An 18,175-nucleotide genomic window follows, 5' to 3' on the forward strand; every position below is an offset into this window, starting at 1 on the left:
TGTGTTAATATCACATGGTGTGTGTTAATATCTCATGGTGTGTGTTAATATCACATGGTGTGTGTTAATATCTCATGGTGTGTGTTAATATCTCATGGTGTGTGTTAATATCACATGGTGTGTGTTAATATCACATGGTGTGTGTTAATATCTCATGGTGTGTGTTAATATCTCATGGTGTGTGTTAATATCTCATGGTGTGTGTTAATATCTCATGGTGTGTGTTAATATCTCATGGTGTGTGTTAATATCTCATGGTGTGTGTTAATATCTCATGGTGTGTGTTAATATCTCATGGTGTGTGTTAATATCACATGGTGTGTGTGTGTGTTAATATCTCATGGTGTGTGTTAATATCTCATGGTGTGTGTTAATATCTCATGGTGTGTGTTAATATCTCATGGTGTGTGTTAATATCTCATGGTGTGTGTGTGTTAATATCACATGGTGTGTGTTAATATCTCATGGTGTGTGTTAATATCTCATGGTGTGTGTTAATATCTCATGGTGTGTGTTAATATCTCATGGTGTGTGTGTTAATATCACATGGTGTGTGTTAATATCTCATGGTGTGTGTTAATATCTCATGGTGTGTGTTAATATCTCATGGTGTGTGTTAATATCTCATGGTGTGTGTTAATATCTCATGGTGTGTGTTAATATCTCATGGTGTGTGTTAATATCTCATGGTGTGTGTTAATATCTCATGGTGTGTGTTAATATCTCATGGTGTGTGTTAATATCTCATGGTGTGTGTTAATATCTCATGGTGTGTGTTAATATCTCATGGTGTGTGTTAATATCTCATGGTGTGTGTTAATATCTCATGGTGTGTGTTAATATCTCATGGTGTGTGTTAATATCTCATGGTGTGTGTTAATATCTCATGGTGTGTGTTAATATCTCATGGTGTGTGTTAATATCACATGGTGTGTGTTAATATCTCATGGTGTGTGTTAATATCTCATGTGTGTGTGTTAATATCACATGGTGTGTGTTAATATCTCATGGTGTGTGTTAATATCTCATGGTGTGTGTTAATATCTCATGGTGTGTGTTAATATCACATGGTGTGTGTTAATATCTCATGGTGTGTGTTAATATCTCATGGTGTGTGTTAATATCTCATGGTGTGTGTTAATATCTCATGGTGTGTGTTAATATCTCATGGTGTGTGTTAATATCTCATGGTGTGTGTTAATATCTCATGGTGTGTGTTAATATCTCATGGTGTGTGTTAATATCTCATGGTGTGTGTTAATATCTCATGGTGTGTGTTAATATCTCATGGTGTGTGTTAATATCTCATGGTGTGTGTTAATATCACATGGTGTGTGTTAATATCACATGGTGTGTGTTAATATCTCATGGTGTGTGTTAATATCACATGGTGTGTGTTAATATCACATGGTGTGTGTTAATATCTCATGGTGTGTGTTAATATCACATGGTGTGTGTTAATATCTCATGGTGTGTGTTAATATCTCATGGTGTGTGTTAATATCACATGGTGTGTGTTAATATCTCATGGTGTGTGTTAATATCACATGGTGTGTGTTAATATCTCATGGTGTGTGTTAATATCTCATGGTGTGTGTTAATATCTCATGGTGTGTGTTAATATCTCATGGTGTGTGTTAATATCACATGGTGTGTGTTAATATCACATGGTGTGTGTTAATATCTCATGGTGTGTGTGTGTTAATATCACATGGTGTGTGTTAATATCACATGGTGTGTGTTAATATCACATGGTGTGTGTATCTGGTACTCACACAGACACTTGGGCAGTGTTCTATCCCAGGTGCCGTCTCCCTGGCAGGACAGAGTGCTGGTTCCCAGTAGGTAGTAACCAGGGTTACAGCGGTAGGACACGGAGGTCTGGAAGCTGTAACGACCAGGGCCTTCAGATGTCACCTGTCTGACGCTGTCCTCCACGTGACCTGGCTCTGTGCAGTTCACAACTAGAGGACAGAGGGAGGGGGTCAGAGTGAGGGAGTCAGAGGGAGGGGGTCGGAGGGAGGGGGTCAGAGGGAGGGGGTCAGAGGGAGGGGGTCGGAGGGAGGGGGTCAGAGGGAGGGGGTCAGATGGAGGGGGTCAGAGAGAGGGGGTCAGAGGGAGGGGTCAGAGGGAGGAGGCCGGAGGGAGGGGGTCAGGGGAGGGGTCAGAGGGAGGGGGTCGGAGGGAGGGGTCAGATGGAGGGGGTCAGATGGAGGGGGTCAGATGGAGGGGGTCGGATGGAGGGGGTCAGAGTGAGGGGGTCAGAGGGAGGGGGTCAGAGGGAGGGGGTCGGAGGGAGGGGGTCAGAGGGAGGGGTCAGATGGAGGGGGTCAGATGGAGGGGGTCAGAGAGAGGGGGTCAGAGAGAGGGGGTCAGAGGGAGGGGTCAGAGGGAGGAGGCCGGAGGGAGGGGGTCAGGGGAGGGGGTCAGAGGGAGGGGTCAGGTGGAGGGGGTCAGAGGGAGGGGGTCAGAGGGAGGGGGTCGGAGGGAGGGGGTCAGATGGAGGGGGTCAGATGGAGGGGTCATAGGGGGGGGTCGGAGGGGGGTCAGAGGGAGGGGGTCAGATGGAGGGGGTCAGAGGGAGGGGGTCAGAGGGAGGGGGTTGGAGGGAGGGGTCAGAGGGATGGGGTCCGAGGGAGGGGGTCAGAGGGAGGGGGTCGGAGGGAGGAGGTCAGAGGGAGGGGGTCAGAGGGAGGAGGTCAGAGGGAGGGGCTTAGAGGGAGGTGGTCAGAGAGAGGGGGTTAGAGGGAGGAGGTCAGAGGGAGGGGTCAGGTGGAGGGGGTCGGAGGGAGGGGTCGGGGGGGGGTCAGATAGAGGGGGTCAGATGGAAGGGGGCAGATGAAGGGGGCCAGAGGGAAGGGGTCAGAGGGAAGGGGTTTAAATGGAGGGGGTCAGAGGGGGGTCATAGGGAGGGGTCAGAGGGAGGGGTCAGATAGAGGGGGTTGGGAGGAAGGGGGCGGGTGAAGGGGGTCAGATGGAAGGGGTCAGATGGGGGTCAGGTGGAAGGGGGGCAGAGAGAGGGGGTCAGGGTGAGGGGGTCAGATAAGAGGAGATTTAAGAAATGCTCGTGTGTGTATACAAGCTGGAACACACACACACACACACTTCAACATACTGTACATATGGGCTGTATGAGGCAGGGAGCTGTTTACACCTTTCACTGGGAGGAAATGAGCCACCATCAACCTTTCTCCTCCCAAAACACCCACCCATCAACCTTTCTCCTCCCAAAACACCCATCCACCCATCCATCAATCCTTTCTCCTCCCAAAACACCCACCCATCCATCAACCTTTCTCCTCCCAAAACACCCATCCATCAATCCTTTCTCCTCCCAAAACACCCATCCATCAACCTTTCTCCTCCCAAAACACCCATCCATCAATCCTTTCTCCTCCCAAAACACCCATCCATCAACCTTTCTCCTCCCAAAACACCCATCCATCAACCTTTCTCCTCCCAAAACACCCATCCACACATCCATCAAACCTTTCTCCTCCCAAAACACCCATCCATCAATCCTTTCTCCTCCCAAAACACCCATCCATTCACCCATCCACCCATCCATTCTCCTCCCAAAACACCCACCCACCCATCCATCAATCCTTTCTCCTCCCAAAACACCCATCCATCAATCCTTTCTCCTCCCAAAACACCCATCCTTTCTCCTCCCAAAACACCCACCCACCCATCCACCCATCCATTCTCCTCCCAAAACACCCACCCACCCATCCACCCATCCATTCTCCTCCCAAAACACCCATCCATCAATCCTTTCTCCTCCCAAAACACCCATCCATTCACCCACCCACCCACCCACCCACCCATCCACCCACCCACCCACCCATCCACCCATCCATTCTCCTCCCAAAACACCCATCCATCCATCCTTTCTCCTCCCAAAACACCCACCCACCCACCCACCCATCCATTCACCCACCCACCCACCCACCCACCCACCCACCCACCCACCCATCCACCCATCCATTCTCCTCCCAAAACACCCATCCATCAATCCTTTCTCCTCCCAAAACACCCATCCATCAATCCTTTCTCCTCCCAAAACACCCACCCACCCACCCATCCATCAATCCTTTCTCCTCCCAAAACACCCATCCATCAATCCTTTCTCCTCCCAAAACACCCACCCACCCATCCACCCATCCATTCTCCTCCCAAAACACCCACCCACCCATCCACCCATCCATTCTCCTCCCAAAACACCCATCCATCAATCCTTTCTCCTCCCAAAACACCCATCCATTCACCCACCCACCCACCCACCCATCCACCCACCCACCCACCCATCCACCCATCCATTCTCCTCCCAAAACACCCATCCATCAACCTTTCTCCTCCCAAAACACCCATCCACCCATCCATCAATCCTCTCTCCTCCCAAAACACCCATCCATCAATACTTTCTCCTCCCAAAACACCCATCCATCAATCCTTTCTCCTCCCAAAACACCCATCCATTCACCCATCCACCCATCCATTCTCCTCCCAAAACACCCACCCACCCATCCATCAATCCTTTCTCCTCCCAAAACACCCATCCATCAATCCTTTCTCCTCCCAAAACACCCACCCACCCATCCATCAATCCTTTCTCCTCCCAAAACACCCATCCATCAATCCTTTCTCCTCCCAAAACACCCACCCACCCATCCACCCATCCATTCTCCTCCCAAAACACCCACCCACCCATCCACCCATCCATTCTCCTCCCAAAACACCCATCCATCAATCCTTTCTCCTCCCAAAACACCCATCCATTCACCCACCCACCCACCCACCCATCCACCCACCCACCCACCCATCCACCCATCCATTCTCCTCCCAAAACACCCATCCATCCATCCTTTCTCCTCCCAAAACACCCACCCACCCACCCACCCATCCATTCACCCACCCACCCACCCATCCACCCATCCATTCTCCTCCCAAAACACCCACCCACCCATCCACCCATCCATTCTCCTCCCAAAACACCCATCCATCAATCCTTTCTCCTCCCAAAACACCCATCCATTCACCCACCCACCCACCCACCCACCCATCCACCCACCCACCCACCCATCCACCCATCCATTCTCCTCCCAAAACACCCATCCATCCATCCTTTCTCCTCCCAAAACACCCACCCACCCACCCATCCATTCACCCACCCACCCACCCACCCACCCACCCACCCACCCACCCACCCACCCATCCATCCCATTCATCCATCCATCCATCCATTCACCCACCCACCCATCCATTCACCCACCCACCCACCCACCCACCCACCCATCCATCCCATTCATCCATCCATCCATCCATTCATCCATCCATCCATCCATTCATCCATCCATCCATTCATCCATCCACCCATCCATCCCATTCATCCATCCACCCATCCATTCACCCACCCACCCATCCCACCCACCCACCCACCCACCCACCCATCCATCCATCCATCCATTCATCCATCCATCCATCCATCCCAAACACAGGAAACAAATAGTGGGTTCATCAGAAGGCTGCTTCCTGCTGGCCCCTGTAGCACTGGGAAAAGATGACGGAGAAGAGGAAGGTATGGAGGGAGAGTGATGGATGGCAAGAACACAGCACCTCTGGGAAACACAAACACTGTTTAACACCGGAGGGAGAGATTGATGGATCATGAGAGAACACAGGACCACTGAGAACGACAGACAACAGGCAGAGGAAGGGAGGAAGGGAGGAGGGGGAGGGAGGGAGGGAGGGATGGAGGGATAGGCAGAGAGACAGAGTGGAGAGGAGGAGAGGCTAGAGAGAGTGGAGAGGAGGAGAGAAGAGGACGAGAGAGAGTGGAGAGGAGGAGAGGAGAGGGTATAGACAGGGGGAGAGGAAGAGAGGAGGGGGTAGAGACAGGGTGGAGAGGGGGAGAGGAGAGGGTAGAGACAGGGTGGAGAGGGGGAGAGGAGGAAACGAGGAGAGGAGAGGGTAGAGACAGGGTGGACAGAAGGAGACGAGGAGACGAGGAGAGGGTATAGACAGGGTGGAGAGGAAGAGAGGAGAGGGTATAGACAGAGTGGAGAGGAGGAGAGGAGAGGGTCGAGGCAGGGTGGAGAGGAGGAGAGGAGGAGACGAGGAGACGAGGAGGCGAGCAGAGGAGAGTGTATAGACAGGGGGAGAGGAGGAGAGGAGGAGAGGAGAGGGTAGAGACATGGGGAGAGGAGGAGAGGAGGAGAGGAGGGTAGAGATAGGGGGAGAGGAGGAGAGGAGAGGGTAGAGACAGGGTGGAGAGGAGGGGGTAGAGAGAGGGGGAGAGGAGGAGAGGAGGGGTAGAGACAGGGTGGAGAGGAGGGGTTAGAGACAGGGGAAGAGGAGGAGAGGGTAGAGACAGGGGGAGAGGAGGAGAGGAGGGGTAGAGATAGGGTGGAGAGGAGGAGAGGAGGAGAGGTATGGTGGGTGTCTGAGGGTCACAGCTGTGTCACGTCACTGTCTGGATGGGAGTATGTGGTGCTGGGGTTTGGTGTGGCATTAATGAGTTCAATATTCAGGTGGAGAAGTTCACAGCCCCACTCCAAATGTCTTTTGAAGCAAACATCGACTCAGTGGGTTTTGTCCAACACATCTTGGGATCTACGCAATGCAACAATCAAACCCTGGATCCCCAGCTTCCAATTGGCTCATTCATTTCCTGTCCCCTGTAACTATTCCCCAGGTCGTTGTCGTAAATGAGCATCTCAGATAATTTACCTGGTGAGGATTGAATAAAATGTTCTGTAAAATAGACGTAAATGTTTTCACCTGGACTATCGCTCATCTTATTCCGTTAGCTTCCGTAAATCCTCTGTGGAGGGTACGGCTTAAAGTGGTCCTATGGACAGATACTCCAATCTGCGCTGTGGAGCTCTGCAGCTCCTTCAGGGTTATCTTTGGTCTCTTTGTTGCCTCTCTGATTAATGCCCTCCTTGCCTGGTCAGTGTGTTTTGGTGGGCGGCCCTCTCTTGGCAGGTTGGTTGTGATGCCATATTCTTTACATTTTCTAATAATGGATTTAATGGTGCTCCGTGGGACGTTCACAGTTTCTGATATTTTTTTATAACCCAACCCTGATCTGTACTTCTCCACAACTTTGTCCCTGACCTGTTTGGAGAGCTCCTTGGTCTTCATGGTGCCCCTTGCAGACCCATTTCAGAACAGGTGTATACAGTATCACAAACGTGAGTACACCCCTCACATTTTTGTAAATATTTGAGTATATCTTTTCATGCGACAACACTGAAGAAATGACACTTTGCTACAGTGTAAAGTAGTGAGTGAACAGCTTGTATAACAATGTAAATTTGCTGTCCCCTCAAAATAACTCAACACACAGCCATTAATGTCTAAACCGCTGGCAACAAAAGTTAGTACACCCCTAAGTGAAATTGTGCAAATTGGGCCCAAAGTGTCAATATTTTGTGTGACCACCATCATTTTCCAGCACTGCCTTAACCCTCTTGGGCATGGAGTTCACCAGAGCAGAGTTTATCCCAATCACATCAGAAGTAGTTAACCATGAAACACACCCACCTTTCTTCTTCCCTGGAGAGATTTTTATTCCTGTCTGTACGATGAGAACCCAGCTGGCTGTATGGATGTGGACAGTATATCCAGAGAGTTCTTTATTCCTGTCTGTACGATGCACTGAGAACCCAGCTGGCTGTATGGATGTGGACAGTATATCTGGAGATACTCTGTTTCTCGGAATCATGAGCATGTTACAGTCCCTGATGTCTCTCTGGAAAGAGATCCGCCCTGAGCTCGTCTATTTTATTATCCAGACTGAACATTTGTGAGTAATATACTCCACTCCGAAGCGGTGGATTGAGTCGGACTAGAAGCCCACTTCTTCTCTACCATCTGCATCTTGAAGCAGTTTCTGGGTTCAATTAGGATCCAATTCGGGAAAGTCGTATTTCTGGTTGTAACGCTTGTGAGTTACTGCCACGCTGATATCCAAAAGTTATTTCTGGCTGTATGTAATAACACAATAAAGATTCTTAGGAGCTATCACAACACAAAACACAATTTTTTTTTTATCTTTGGTCCTGCCTTACATACCTACACTTATGCTACTGCCACAAGACGCAGGCCTCCTTACTGTCCCTAGAATTTCTAAGCAAATTTCTAAGCAAACAGGCTGAGGCAGGGATTTCTCATAGAGATCCATTTTTATGGAATGGTCTGCCGATCCATGTGAGAGACGTAGACTCGGTCTCAACCTTTAAGTCTTCACTGAAGACTAATCTCTTCAGTGGGTTCTATGATTGAGTGTAGTCTGGCCCAGGAGTGGGAAGGTGAATGGAAAGGCTGTGGAGGGACAAACCTTGTTGTCTCTGCCTGGCCAGTTCCCCTCTCTCCACTGGGATTATCTGCCTCTAACCCTATTACTGAGTCACTGGTTTACTGGTGCTCTTCCATGCCGTCCCTAGGCGGGGTGCAATGACATCGTGCCACATCGCTATGCGCCTCTCTATGTTGTAACAATGCGGGGGGCTCCACATAGCTCCGCATTGACATGATTGGTTGACGGTAGTTGGGGGCGAACGGTCCTGCATGAGTAAAAAACTCACTTCCCTTCACAACTTCCTTTACAATAGTTGTACTATTCTCTGCAGAGGCCACTGTACGTCGGATAGACGGGGCCTTTAAGACTGGGGGCATCGTCAGCCTCGGAGTTACTAGTCCAACGCTCTAACCACTAGGCTACGCTGCAGCCTCGGAGTAGGAGAGAGAGAGAGAGACCGGAAACCAATAAGCATCTGATAGATGCTCCCAGATTGAAGCACCTCTTAGCAGTGGAAAACCTGGTATACAGCTAAAATACAGTTTCCTACACACACACTGTGAGTGACTCGTGTCCATTATGTCACCCATGTCAATATTATCCTCATATATTATTATATTATATTATCCAGTACAATGCTTTTAGAAAGAGTCAACGGTATATTTGGGAAATATGTATAAGGAAATAAATAGGCCATGGTGGCGAAGTAATTACAATATAGCAATTAAACACTGGAATGGTAGATCGGCAGAGGATGAATGTGCAGGTAGAGATACTGGGGTGCAAATGAGCTAAATAAATAAATACCAGTATGGGGATGAGGTAGGTAGATAGATGGGCTGTTTACAGATAGGCTATGTACAGGTGCAGTGATCTGTAAGCTGCTCTGACAGCTGGGAGATTTGAGTCTCCAGTGTTCAATGATAGTTTTGGTTTTCAACTATGTCTGTGTTTTCTATACCTGTTCACTCCTTTCCCTGTAGACTTTACAGACGCTTGGCTGCTTCTAATTTATTGTACCCTGCACGCACAAAATGCAGGTCTCTGGCAGATTTTGGAACTGCCGATCTGCGGTCAAGAACGTCTGGTTGATCAAGTCCCTTGGCTTTTTGGGGGCGGAGACATGGATCATAGTCTGAGAGTATCTGGTTGTCACGGCGCACGCACATCATTTATTTTTCCCTCCTTGCCTCTTTTGACCTCATCCTTACCAACAATCTCCTCCAACTCACAGGAGTGAACAGGTATAGAAAACACAAACTATCATGAACACTGGAGACTCACATCTCCCAACTGTCAGAGCAGCTTACAGATCACTGCACCTGTACATAGCCTATCTGTAAACAGCCCATCTACCTGCCTACCTCATCATAAGTAATTAATCATTAGTAATAATTATAGGATAGAAGTGATTAATGGGAGTGAGAGAGAGAGATTGTGACAGATCATAAGGGCCGAGTTGTTATGGTTGGAGGAAAGCGAGACAGAAAATGCAAGTATTAATCAGAGACCTGGAGTGGGGTTTCAGTGAGATCAATAAGGAGAGCCACTAGTAAAGACGAGGTCAAGCGCATTGCTCTGTGAGTTGGAGGGGATTGTGATCGTGACAATAAATTAGAAGGGTTGCAGCAAAACAAATGGAGGAAAACAAAACTTCTGGCGTCAAAAAACGACATCCCTTTTTTCCAAAACAGTTGAGCGTCTCTGACCAACTGTCTCCCCAACTTTCTCAGAACGATCTTCTTGACTCTAACCAGTCAGGCTTCAAGACGGGTCACCCCACCGCTCTTCTCTGTGTCATTGAGGCATTGAGGCAGTCCAAACTGTCAAGCAGTTGACTCTCTCTCCTCTGTTCTCATCCTCCTAGATCTATCTGCTACTGCGACACTGAACCATCAGATTCTCTTCTCTCAGGGCTGGGCGTCTCAGGTTCTGCACACTTTTGGATTGCACTTTTGGATTGCATCCTAGCTGACAGGTCACCCCTACCAGGTGATGTGGAGAGGATCTGGAGAGAGGATCTGTGAGGATCTGTGAGAGGATCTGTGTCATGTGTTGTCATGTGTTACTGCCATGTTATGTTGTGTCTTAGGTCTCTCTTTATGTACTGTTGTGGTTGTCTCTCTTGTCTCCCCCGGGACGGGGGAGGCGGCCCGTTGCCTTTTGGTAGGATTTGTTAAGAAGAACTGACTTGTTAAACAAATGTTATATAAAACATTTTAAAAGCTGGTGCTCTCATGCATGCTTCAGTGTTGCTTGCCTCAAAGAGTGCATAGAAGGCATTTAGTCTGGTAGACTTGCGTCACTGGGCAGCTCATGGCTGGTTTGGCATGGTCATGGTTTCCCTTTGTAATTCATGATAGCAAGCGCCACCGGTGAAGATTCCATCTCAGTCCTGTATTAATGTTTGCCTGTTTGATTGCTTGTTGGAGGTCATAACGGGGATTTCTTATAAGTGTCCAGATTAATGTCCGGCTCCTTGAAAGTAGCAGATCTACCCTTTAGCTCAGTGTGGATGTTGCCTGTAACCCATGGCTTCTGGTTGGGATATGTACGTACGGTCACTGTGGGGATGACGTCGTCGATGCACTTATTGATGAAGCCGGTGACTGAGGTGGTGTACTCCTCAATGCCATTGGATGAATCCCAGAACATATTCCAGTCTGTGCAAAATAGTCCTGTAGCGTAGCATTCGCGTCATCTGAACATTTCCATATTGAGCTAGTCACTGGTACTTCCTGCTTTCGTTTTTGCTTGTAAGCAGGAATCTGGAGGATAGAGTTATGGTCAGATTCGCCAAATGGGGGGTGAAGGATTGCTTGGTATGCATCTCTGTGTGTGGAGTAAAGGTGGACTAGAGGTTTTTTTCCCCCTCGGAAATGAAATGCACATGTGAAATGAGGTAAAACGGATTTAAGTTGAAAAGGTTTATAGTCCCTGGACACAAGGAACGCTGCTTCTGATTAACAATTGTCTTGTTTTCTTATGGCCTTATACAGCTCGTTGAGTGTGGTCTTAGCGCCAGCATCGGTCTGTGGTGGTAAATAGACAGCTATGAAAAATAGAGACATACTCTCTTTGTAAATAGTGTGGTCAATAGCTTATCATGGCGTAACCTTGGGATCGCACAACAGCTGTTACTGGAGGCAGATGTTCTATCTTGAGGATGAACCTAAAACTTGGCCAGATGTACGTTATCCATGTCGTCGTTCAGCCATGACTCAGTGAAAGATAAGACATGTCACGTTCTGACCATAGTTCTTTTATGTTTTCTTTGTTTTAGTGTTGGTCAGGACGTGAGCTGAGTGGGCATTCTATGTTGTGTGTCTAGTTTTCCCGTTTATATGCTTGGGCTGATATGGTTCTCAATCAGAGGCAGGTTTTAGTCATTGTCTCCGGCCTGTCCAGAGCTGCTAGAGTCTCCGGCCTGTCCAGAGCTGCTAGAGTTCCCTCCTGTCCTGAGCTACTAGAGTCTCCCTCCTGTCCAGAGCCGCTAGAGTCTCCCTCCTGTCCAGAGCCGCTAGAGTCTCCCTCCTGTCCAGAGCCGCGAGAGTCTCCCGTCTGTCCAGAGCTGCTAGAGTCTCCCATCTGTCCTGAGCTGCTAGAGTCTCCCTCCTGTCCAGAGCTGGTAGAGCCTCCCGTCTGTCCTGAGCTGCTAGAGTCTCCCATCTGTCCTGAGCTGCTAGAGTCTCCCTCCTCTCTAGAGCTGCTAGAGCCTCCCGCCTGTCCAGAGCTGCTAGAGTCTCCCGCCTGTCCTGAGCTGCTAGAGTCTCCCATCTGTCCTGAGGTGCTAGAGCCTCCCGCCTGTCCAGAGCTGCTAGAGTCTCCCATCTTTCCAGAGCTGCTAGAGTCTCCCATCTCTCCTGAGCTGCTAGAGTCTCCCTCCTGTCCAGAGCTGCTAGAGTCTCCCGCCTGTCCTGAGCTGCTAGAGTCTCCCTCCTGTCCAGAGCTGCTAGAGTCTCCCTCCTGTCCAGAGCCGCTAGAGTCTCCCGTCTGTCCAGAGCTGCTAGAGTCTCCCTCCTCTCTAGAGCTGCTAGAGCCTCCCGCCTGTCCAGAGCTGCTAGAGTCTCCCGCCTGTCCTGAGCTGCTAGAGTCTCCCATCTGTCCTGAGGTGCTAGAGCCTCCCGCCTGTCCTGAGCTGCTAGAGTCTCCCATCTGTCCTGAGCTGCTAGAGTCTCCCATCTGTCCTGAGCTGCTAGAGTCTCCCTCCTGTCCAGAGCTGGTAGAGCCTCCCGTCTGTCCTGAGCTGCTAGAGTCTCCCATCTGTCCTGAGCTGCTAGAGTCTCCCTCCTGTCCAGAGCTGCTAGAGCCTCCCGTCTGTCCTGAGCTGCTAGAGTCTCCCATCTGTCCTGAGCTGCTAGAGTCTCCCATCTGTCCAGAGCTGCTAGAGTCTCCCGTCTGTCCTGAGCTGCTAGAGTCTCCCTCCTGTCCAGAGCTGCTAGAGCCTCCCGCCTGTCCTGAGCTGCTAGAGTCTCCCATCTGTCCTGAGCTGCTAGAGCAGGGGTGTCAAAGTCAAATGGACGGAGGGCCAAATAAAAAATTTAGCTACAAGCCGAGGGCCGGACTGTTCGAATGTTCATTGAAAAATTTTTAAATGACGCATATAGTCTAGTGAACCTAATTGAACCTACTGAAAACCTAACAAATATATTCCAATATGATCAGATAAATAAAGCAATATTTTCTTATGGCTCTGTCAGTAATCTTTAATTTTCAACAGACACAAAAGACAAATTTCCTTTATATAAAAATCCCCATAACATGAACATTAAATGAAAGAAACCGGTATTCAAGGCACCATCAGTAGCCTATATTTTCTATTTTAGCAAAAGTGGGCTAAATTTACTTCAAAGAAAAAAACAATAATAGCAATTTTCTATCATCCACTCAACTGAAATATTTTTAAAATATAATTGGATTGAAATACAATAAAATAAAGTGCAAAAATCTATTAATCAAAAACAACACTTTGTTTAAGGAGAAGTAACATGCAGTGAAAACAAATATTAAACTTTAACTTTTAAACTTGAACTGAGTAAAAACTCTAAATATGTGATTGCACAGTAATGTTCACTTGTTTGAGGTTGAGGGTGATACTTGGTGGTGTCCCATCTTTTCCACAAGTTCATCAATGTTCGGGGTAAGGCTCTGAGCTGAGGAAATCCTCAGAATTGAGTGGAGGTGTTCAGCAGTAAGTCGACTTCTGTGTGATGTTTTGTTCAAGTTCATCAAAGAAAACAGTTGTTCACACAGGTATGTGCTGCCAAACATAGACAACGTTTGAGCAGCCTGGATGCGCAGCTGGGGCATTGTGTCGGGAGGAAACGGGCGAACTCCGCAGCACCCACTGCCGCATATTTTGCCCTCAGTGCATCATTGCATTGGAGGTCAATCAACTCCATTTGGAGGTTTGGTGGTGAGCTTTCCACGTCAACAGCAAATGGGTTACCGAGCAGTTCCAACCTGCTTTTTTGTGCTTCAAAGTCAGCAAATCGGCGTCGAAAGTCAGCGGCAAGCATACCTATTTTATCAGCCAACTGTGCGCTCGGGAACGCACTGGTAGAGAGCTTCTCTTTCATGGTCTGGCAGCTGGGAAAGTGGCTCAAATTTTCTTTCCGCATCTGCGTCTCCCACAGAGTCAGTTTGGTTTTAAATGCCTTCACTGTACTGTACATATCAGAGATGACACGATCCCGACCCTGCAGCTGCAAGTTCATTGCATTCAGATGACTCGTAATGTCACACAGAAAAGCCATTTCACACAGAAACATTTCGTCTCGGAGTTGTGTTGTGTCTTTCCCTTTGCTGTCCAAGAACAGACAAATCTCCTCACGAAGCTCGAAACATCTTTGAAGCACCTTTCCCTGGCTTAGCCATCGCACCTCTGTGTGATAAGGCAAATCACCATGCTCCGTTTCTAACTCCGTCAGAAATGCCTTGAACTGGCGGTGATTCAAACCTTTGGCTCTGATAAAGTTAACTGTGCGCGTGATGATGCTCATTACATGCTCCATTTTCAAGGCTTTACCGCACAACGCTTCCTGGTGTATGATACAATGATAAGCTGTCAGCTCACCTGTCGCGTTTTCCTCTTGCATCTTTTCCCGTATCTTCGCCACCAGTCCGCTCCTGTGTCCACACATCGCAGGTGCTCCGTCGGTTGTCAAACCCACGAGTTTTTCCCAAGGCAGCTCCATCTCATTTACACATCTTGACACCTCTTCATACAAATCATGCCCCGTAGTTGTGCCATGCATAGGACGTAAAGCCAAAAACTCCTCTGTCACGCTTAGGCTGGAGTCCACTCCGCGGATGAAAATTGACAACTGGGCAATGTCAGAAATGTCGGTGCTCTCATCCACAGCCAAGGAATATGCAATGAAATCTTTTCCCTTTTTCACAAGCTGCTCTTTTAGATTGATGGACAACTGGTCTACTCTCTCGGCAATGGTGTTTCTGCTCAGACTCACATTTAAAAAGAGTTGCCTTTTTTCTGGGCAAACTTCGTCACAAACTTTAATCATGCAGTTTTTGATGAAATCCCCTCCGTAAATGGCCGGGCTGATTTAGCGATCTCTTCTGCCAAAATAAAACTGGCCTTGACAGCAGCCTGGCCTTGTGATTTGGCTTTTTTGAACAGAGCCTGTCGAGATTTGAGGCCTCGTTTTAATTCCTCTGCCTTTTGTAGCCTTTGTTCCATGTCCATATTCTTGTTTTTGTCCGCGTGTTTCGTTTCATAATGTCGTCTCAGATTATACTCTTTCAGTACCGCCACACTTTCTCCACACAGAAGACACACAGGTTTTCCAGCTACCTCCGTGAACAAATACTCCGACTCCCACCTTGTTTGAAACCCCGGTTCTCAGTGTCCACCTTCCGTTTTGCCATTTTTGATGGGTATCTGAAAGTTAATTTTACTGTGATGCTGACAACTGCTGTGCCAATAAATATTGAAATGAAGCAGCCTACTGCTCGGTGCGTCACCGTTGCATTGTGGGAAATGTAGTATTGGTGCGTGTAAAAGATCTGCGGGCTGCCGGCTTGCTGCGGTCTGCGGGCCGGTTCTAATAATAAATCAAGATCATCCCAGGGGCCGTAAAAACCTTCTCGCAGGCCGGATGTGGCCCGCGGGCCTTGACTCTGACATATGTGTGCTAGAGCCTCCCATCTGTCCTGAGCTGCTAGAGTCTCCCTCCTCTCTAGAGCTGCTAGAGTCTCCCATCTGTCAAGAGCTGCTAGAGTCTCCCGTCTGTCCAGAGCTGCTAGAGTCTCCCTCCTGTCCAGAGCTGCTAGAGTCTCCCGCCTGTCCTGAGCTGCTAGAGTCTCCCATCTGTCCTGAGCTGCTAGAGTCTCCCTCCTCTCTAGAGCTGCTAGAGCCTCCCGCCTGTCCAGAGCTGCTAGAGTCTCCCATCTGTCAAGAGCTGCTAGAGTCTCCCGTCTGTCCAGAGCTGCTAGAGTCTCCCGCCTGTCCTGAGCTGCTAGAGTCTCCCATCTGTCCTGAGCTGCTAGAGTCTCCCGCCTGTCCAGAGCTGCTAGAGTCTCCCATCTGTCAAGAGCTGCTAGAGTCTCCCGTCTGTCCAGAGCTGCTAGAGTCTCCCGCCTGTCCTGAGCTGCTAGAGTCTCCCATCTGTCCTGAGCTGCTAGAGTCTCCCGCCTGTCCAGAGCTGCTAGAGTCTCCCATCTGTCAAGAGCTGCTAGAGTCTCCCGTCTGTCCAGAGCTGCTAGAGTCTCCCTCCTGTCCAGAGCCGCTAGAGTCTCCCGTCTCTCCAGAGCTGCTAGAGTCTCCCATCTCTCCAGAGCTGCTAGAGTCTCCCATCTCTCCAGAGCTGCTAGAGTCTCCCATCTCTCCAGAGCTGCTCGAGTCTCCCTCCTGTCCAGAGCTGCTAGAGTCTCCCTCCTGTCCAGAGCTGCTAGAGTCTCCCTCCTGTCCAGAGCTGCTAGAGTCTCCCTCCTGTCCAGAGCTGCTAGAGTCTCCCTCCTGTCCAGAGCTGCTAGAGTCTCCCTCCTGTCCAGAGCTGCTAGAGTCTCCCTCCTGTCCAGAGCTGCTAGAGTCTCCCGCCTGTCCAGAGCTGCTAGAGTCTCCGGCCTGTCCAGAGCTGCTAGAGTCCCCCGCCTGTCCAGAGCTGCTAGAGTCTCCCGCCTGTCCAGAGCTGCTAGAGTCTCCGGCCTGTCCAGAGCTGCTAGAGTCCCCCGCCTGTCCAGAGCTGCTAGAGTCTCCCGTCTGTCCAGAGCTGCTAGAGTCTCCCTCCTGTCCAGAGCTGCTAGAGTCTCCCGCCTGTCCAGAGCTGCTAGAGTCTCCCTCCTGTCCAGAGCTGCTAGAGTCTCCCTCCTGTCCAGAGCCGCTAGAGTCTCCCGTCTGTCCAGAGCTGCTAGAGTCTCCCTCCTGTCCAGAGCTGCTAGAGCCTCCCGCCTGTCCTGAGCTGCTAGAGTCTCCCATCTCTCCAGAGCTGCTAGAGTCTCCCATCTCTCCAGAGCTGCTAGAGTCTCCCATCTCTCCAGAGCTGCTAGAGTCTCCCATCTCTCCAGAGCTGCTAGAGCCTCCCGCCTGTCCTGAGCTGCTAGAGCCTCCCGCCTGTCCAGAGCTGCTAGAGTCTCCCTCCTGTCCTGAGCTGCTAGAGTCTCCCGTCTGTCCTGAGCTGCTAGAGCCTCCCGCCTGTCCAGAGCTGCTAGAGTCTCCCGTTTGTCCTGAGCTGCTAGAGTCTCCCATCTCTCCAGAGCTGCTAGAGTCTCCCATCTCTCCAGAGCTGCTAGAGTCTCCCATCTCTCCAGAGCTGTTAGAGTCTCCCATCTCTCCAGAGCTGCTAGAGTCTCCCTCCTGTCCTGAGCTGCTAGAGCCTCCCGCCTGTCCTGAGCTGCTAGAGCCGCCAGCCTGTCCTGAGCCGTCAGCCAGCCAGGACCTGCCAGAGCCGTCAGTCAGCCAGGACCTGCCAGAGCCGTCAGCCAGCCAGGACCTGCCAGAGCCGTCAGCCAGCCAGGACCTGCCAGAGCCGTCAGTCAGCCAGTCTCGAGCTGCCCCTCAGTCCAGAACTACCCCTCAGTCCGGAGCTACCCCTCAGTCCCGAGCTGCCCCTCAGTCCCGAGCTGCCCCTCAGTCCCGAGCTGCCCCTCACTCCAGTGGAGTCATTTAGTAGGGTTGCCAATCCTAGGTCGGCGACGAGGGTCGATGACTTGAGCTATGTTGTGTGTCTAGTTTTTCCCGTTTCTATGTTTGGCCTGATATGGTTCTCAATCAGAGGCAAGTGTTAGTCATTGTCTCTGATTGGGAACCATATTTAGGTAGCCTGTTTTGTGTTGGGTTTTGTGGGTGATTGTCTTCTGTCTTTGTGTCATTGCACCAGATAGGACTGTCTGTTGGGAGGGGTGGGGTCTGTTGGTGAGGGGTGGGGTCTGTTGGGAGGGGGTGGGGTCTGTTGGGAGGGGGTGGAGTCTGTTGGGAGGGGGTGGAGTCTGTTAGGAGGGGTTGTCTTCTGTCTTTCTGTCTTTGTGTCTATGCACCAGATAGGACTGTTTCGGTTTTTCACATTTGTTGTTTTGGTATTTTGTAGTGTTCACGTTTATGGTCTTCATTAAACATGCTGAACTCTAACCACGATGCACTTTGGTCCTCACCTTGGGCCACAGAAGAAAGCCCCTATAAGATATTAAATTTTTGAAAGTCCCCCTTGGTAGGATGGTCTCAAACGGAGCTCATCCCGTCTATTCCTCCTGTTGTGTTCCTTTCATGTTAATGAATTCTGTGTCCCCGGTCCAAAATGGCCACCCCATTATAGCTGATTGTAAATCCATAATAATATATATATTATCACCTAATGTTGTGATACATCTTTTTATCAACTTAAGTTCTTGTGAACATTACAAGTTTTGACCTTC

At 49.7% G+C, this 18,175-nt stretch overlaps 1 protein-coding gene across 1 annotated transcript in view; it reads right to left on the reverse strand.

The window, feature by feature from the left end:
* LOC118381542 (CUB and sushi domain-containing protein 2-like) overlaps window positions 1-18,175 on the reverse strand; it is a 1,147,246-nt gene that overhangs the window by 94,650 nt on the left and 1,034,421 nt on the right. Inside the window, 1 exon segment of the mRNA XM_052473074.1 lies at window positions 1,776-1,964. Within this exon segment, the coding sequence (XP_052329034.1) occupies window positions 1,776-1,964 (189 nt within the window).

The sequence above is a fragment of the Oncorhynchus keta genome, chromosome 20 (assembly GCF_023373465.1).
Source record: "Oncorhynchus keta strain PuntledgeMale-10-30-2019 chromosome 20, Oket_V2, whole genome shotgun sequence".
Taxonomy (NCBI): Eukaryota; Metazoa; Chordata; class Actinopteri; order Salmoniformes; family Salmonidae; genus Oncorhynchus; species Oncorhynchus keta.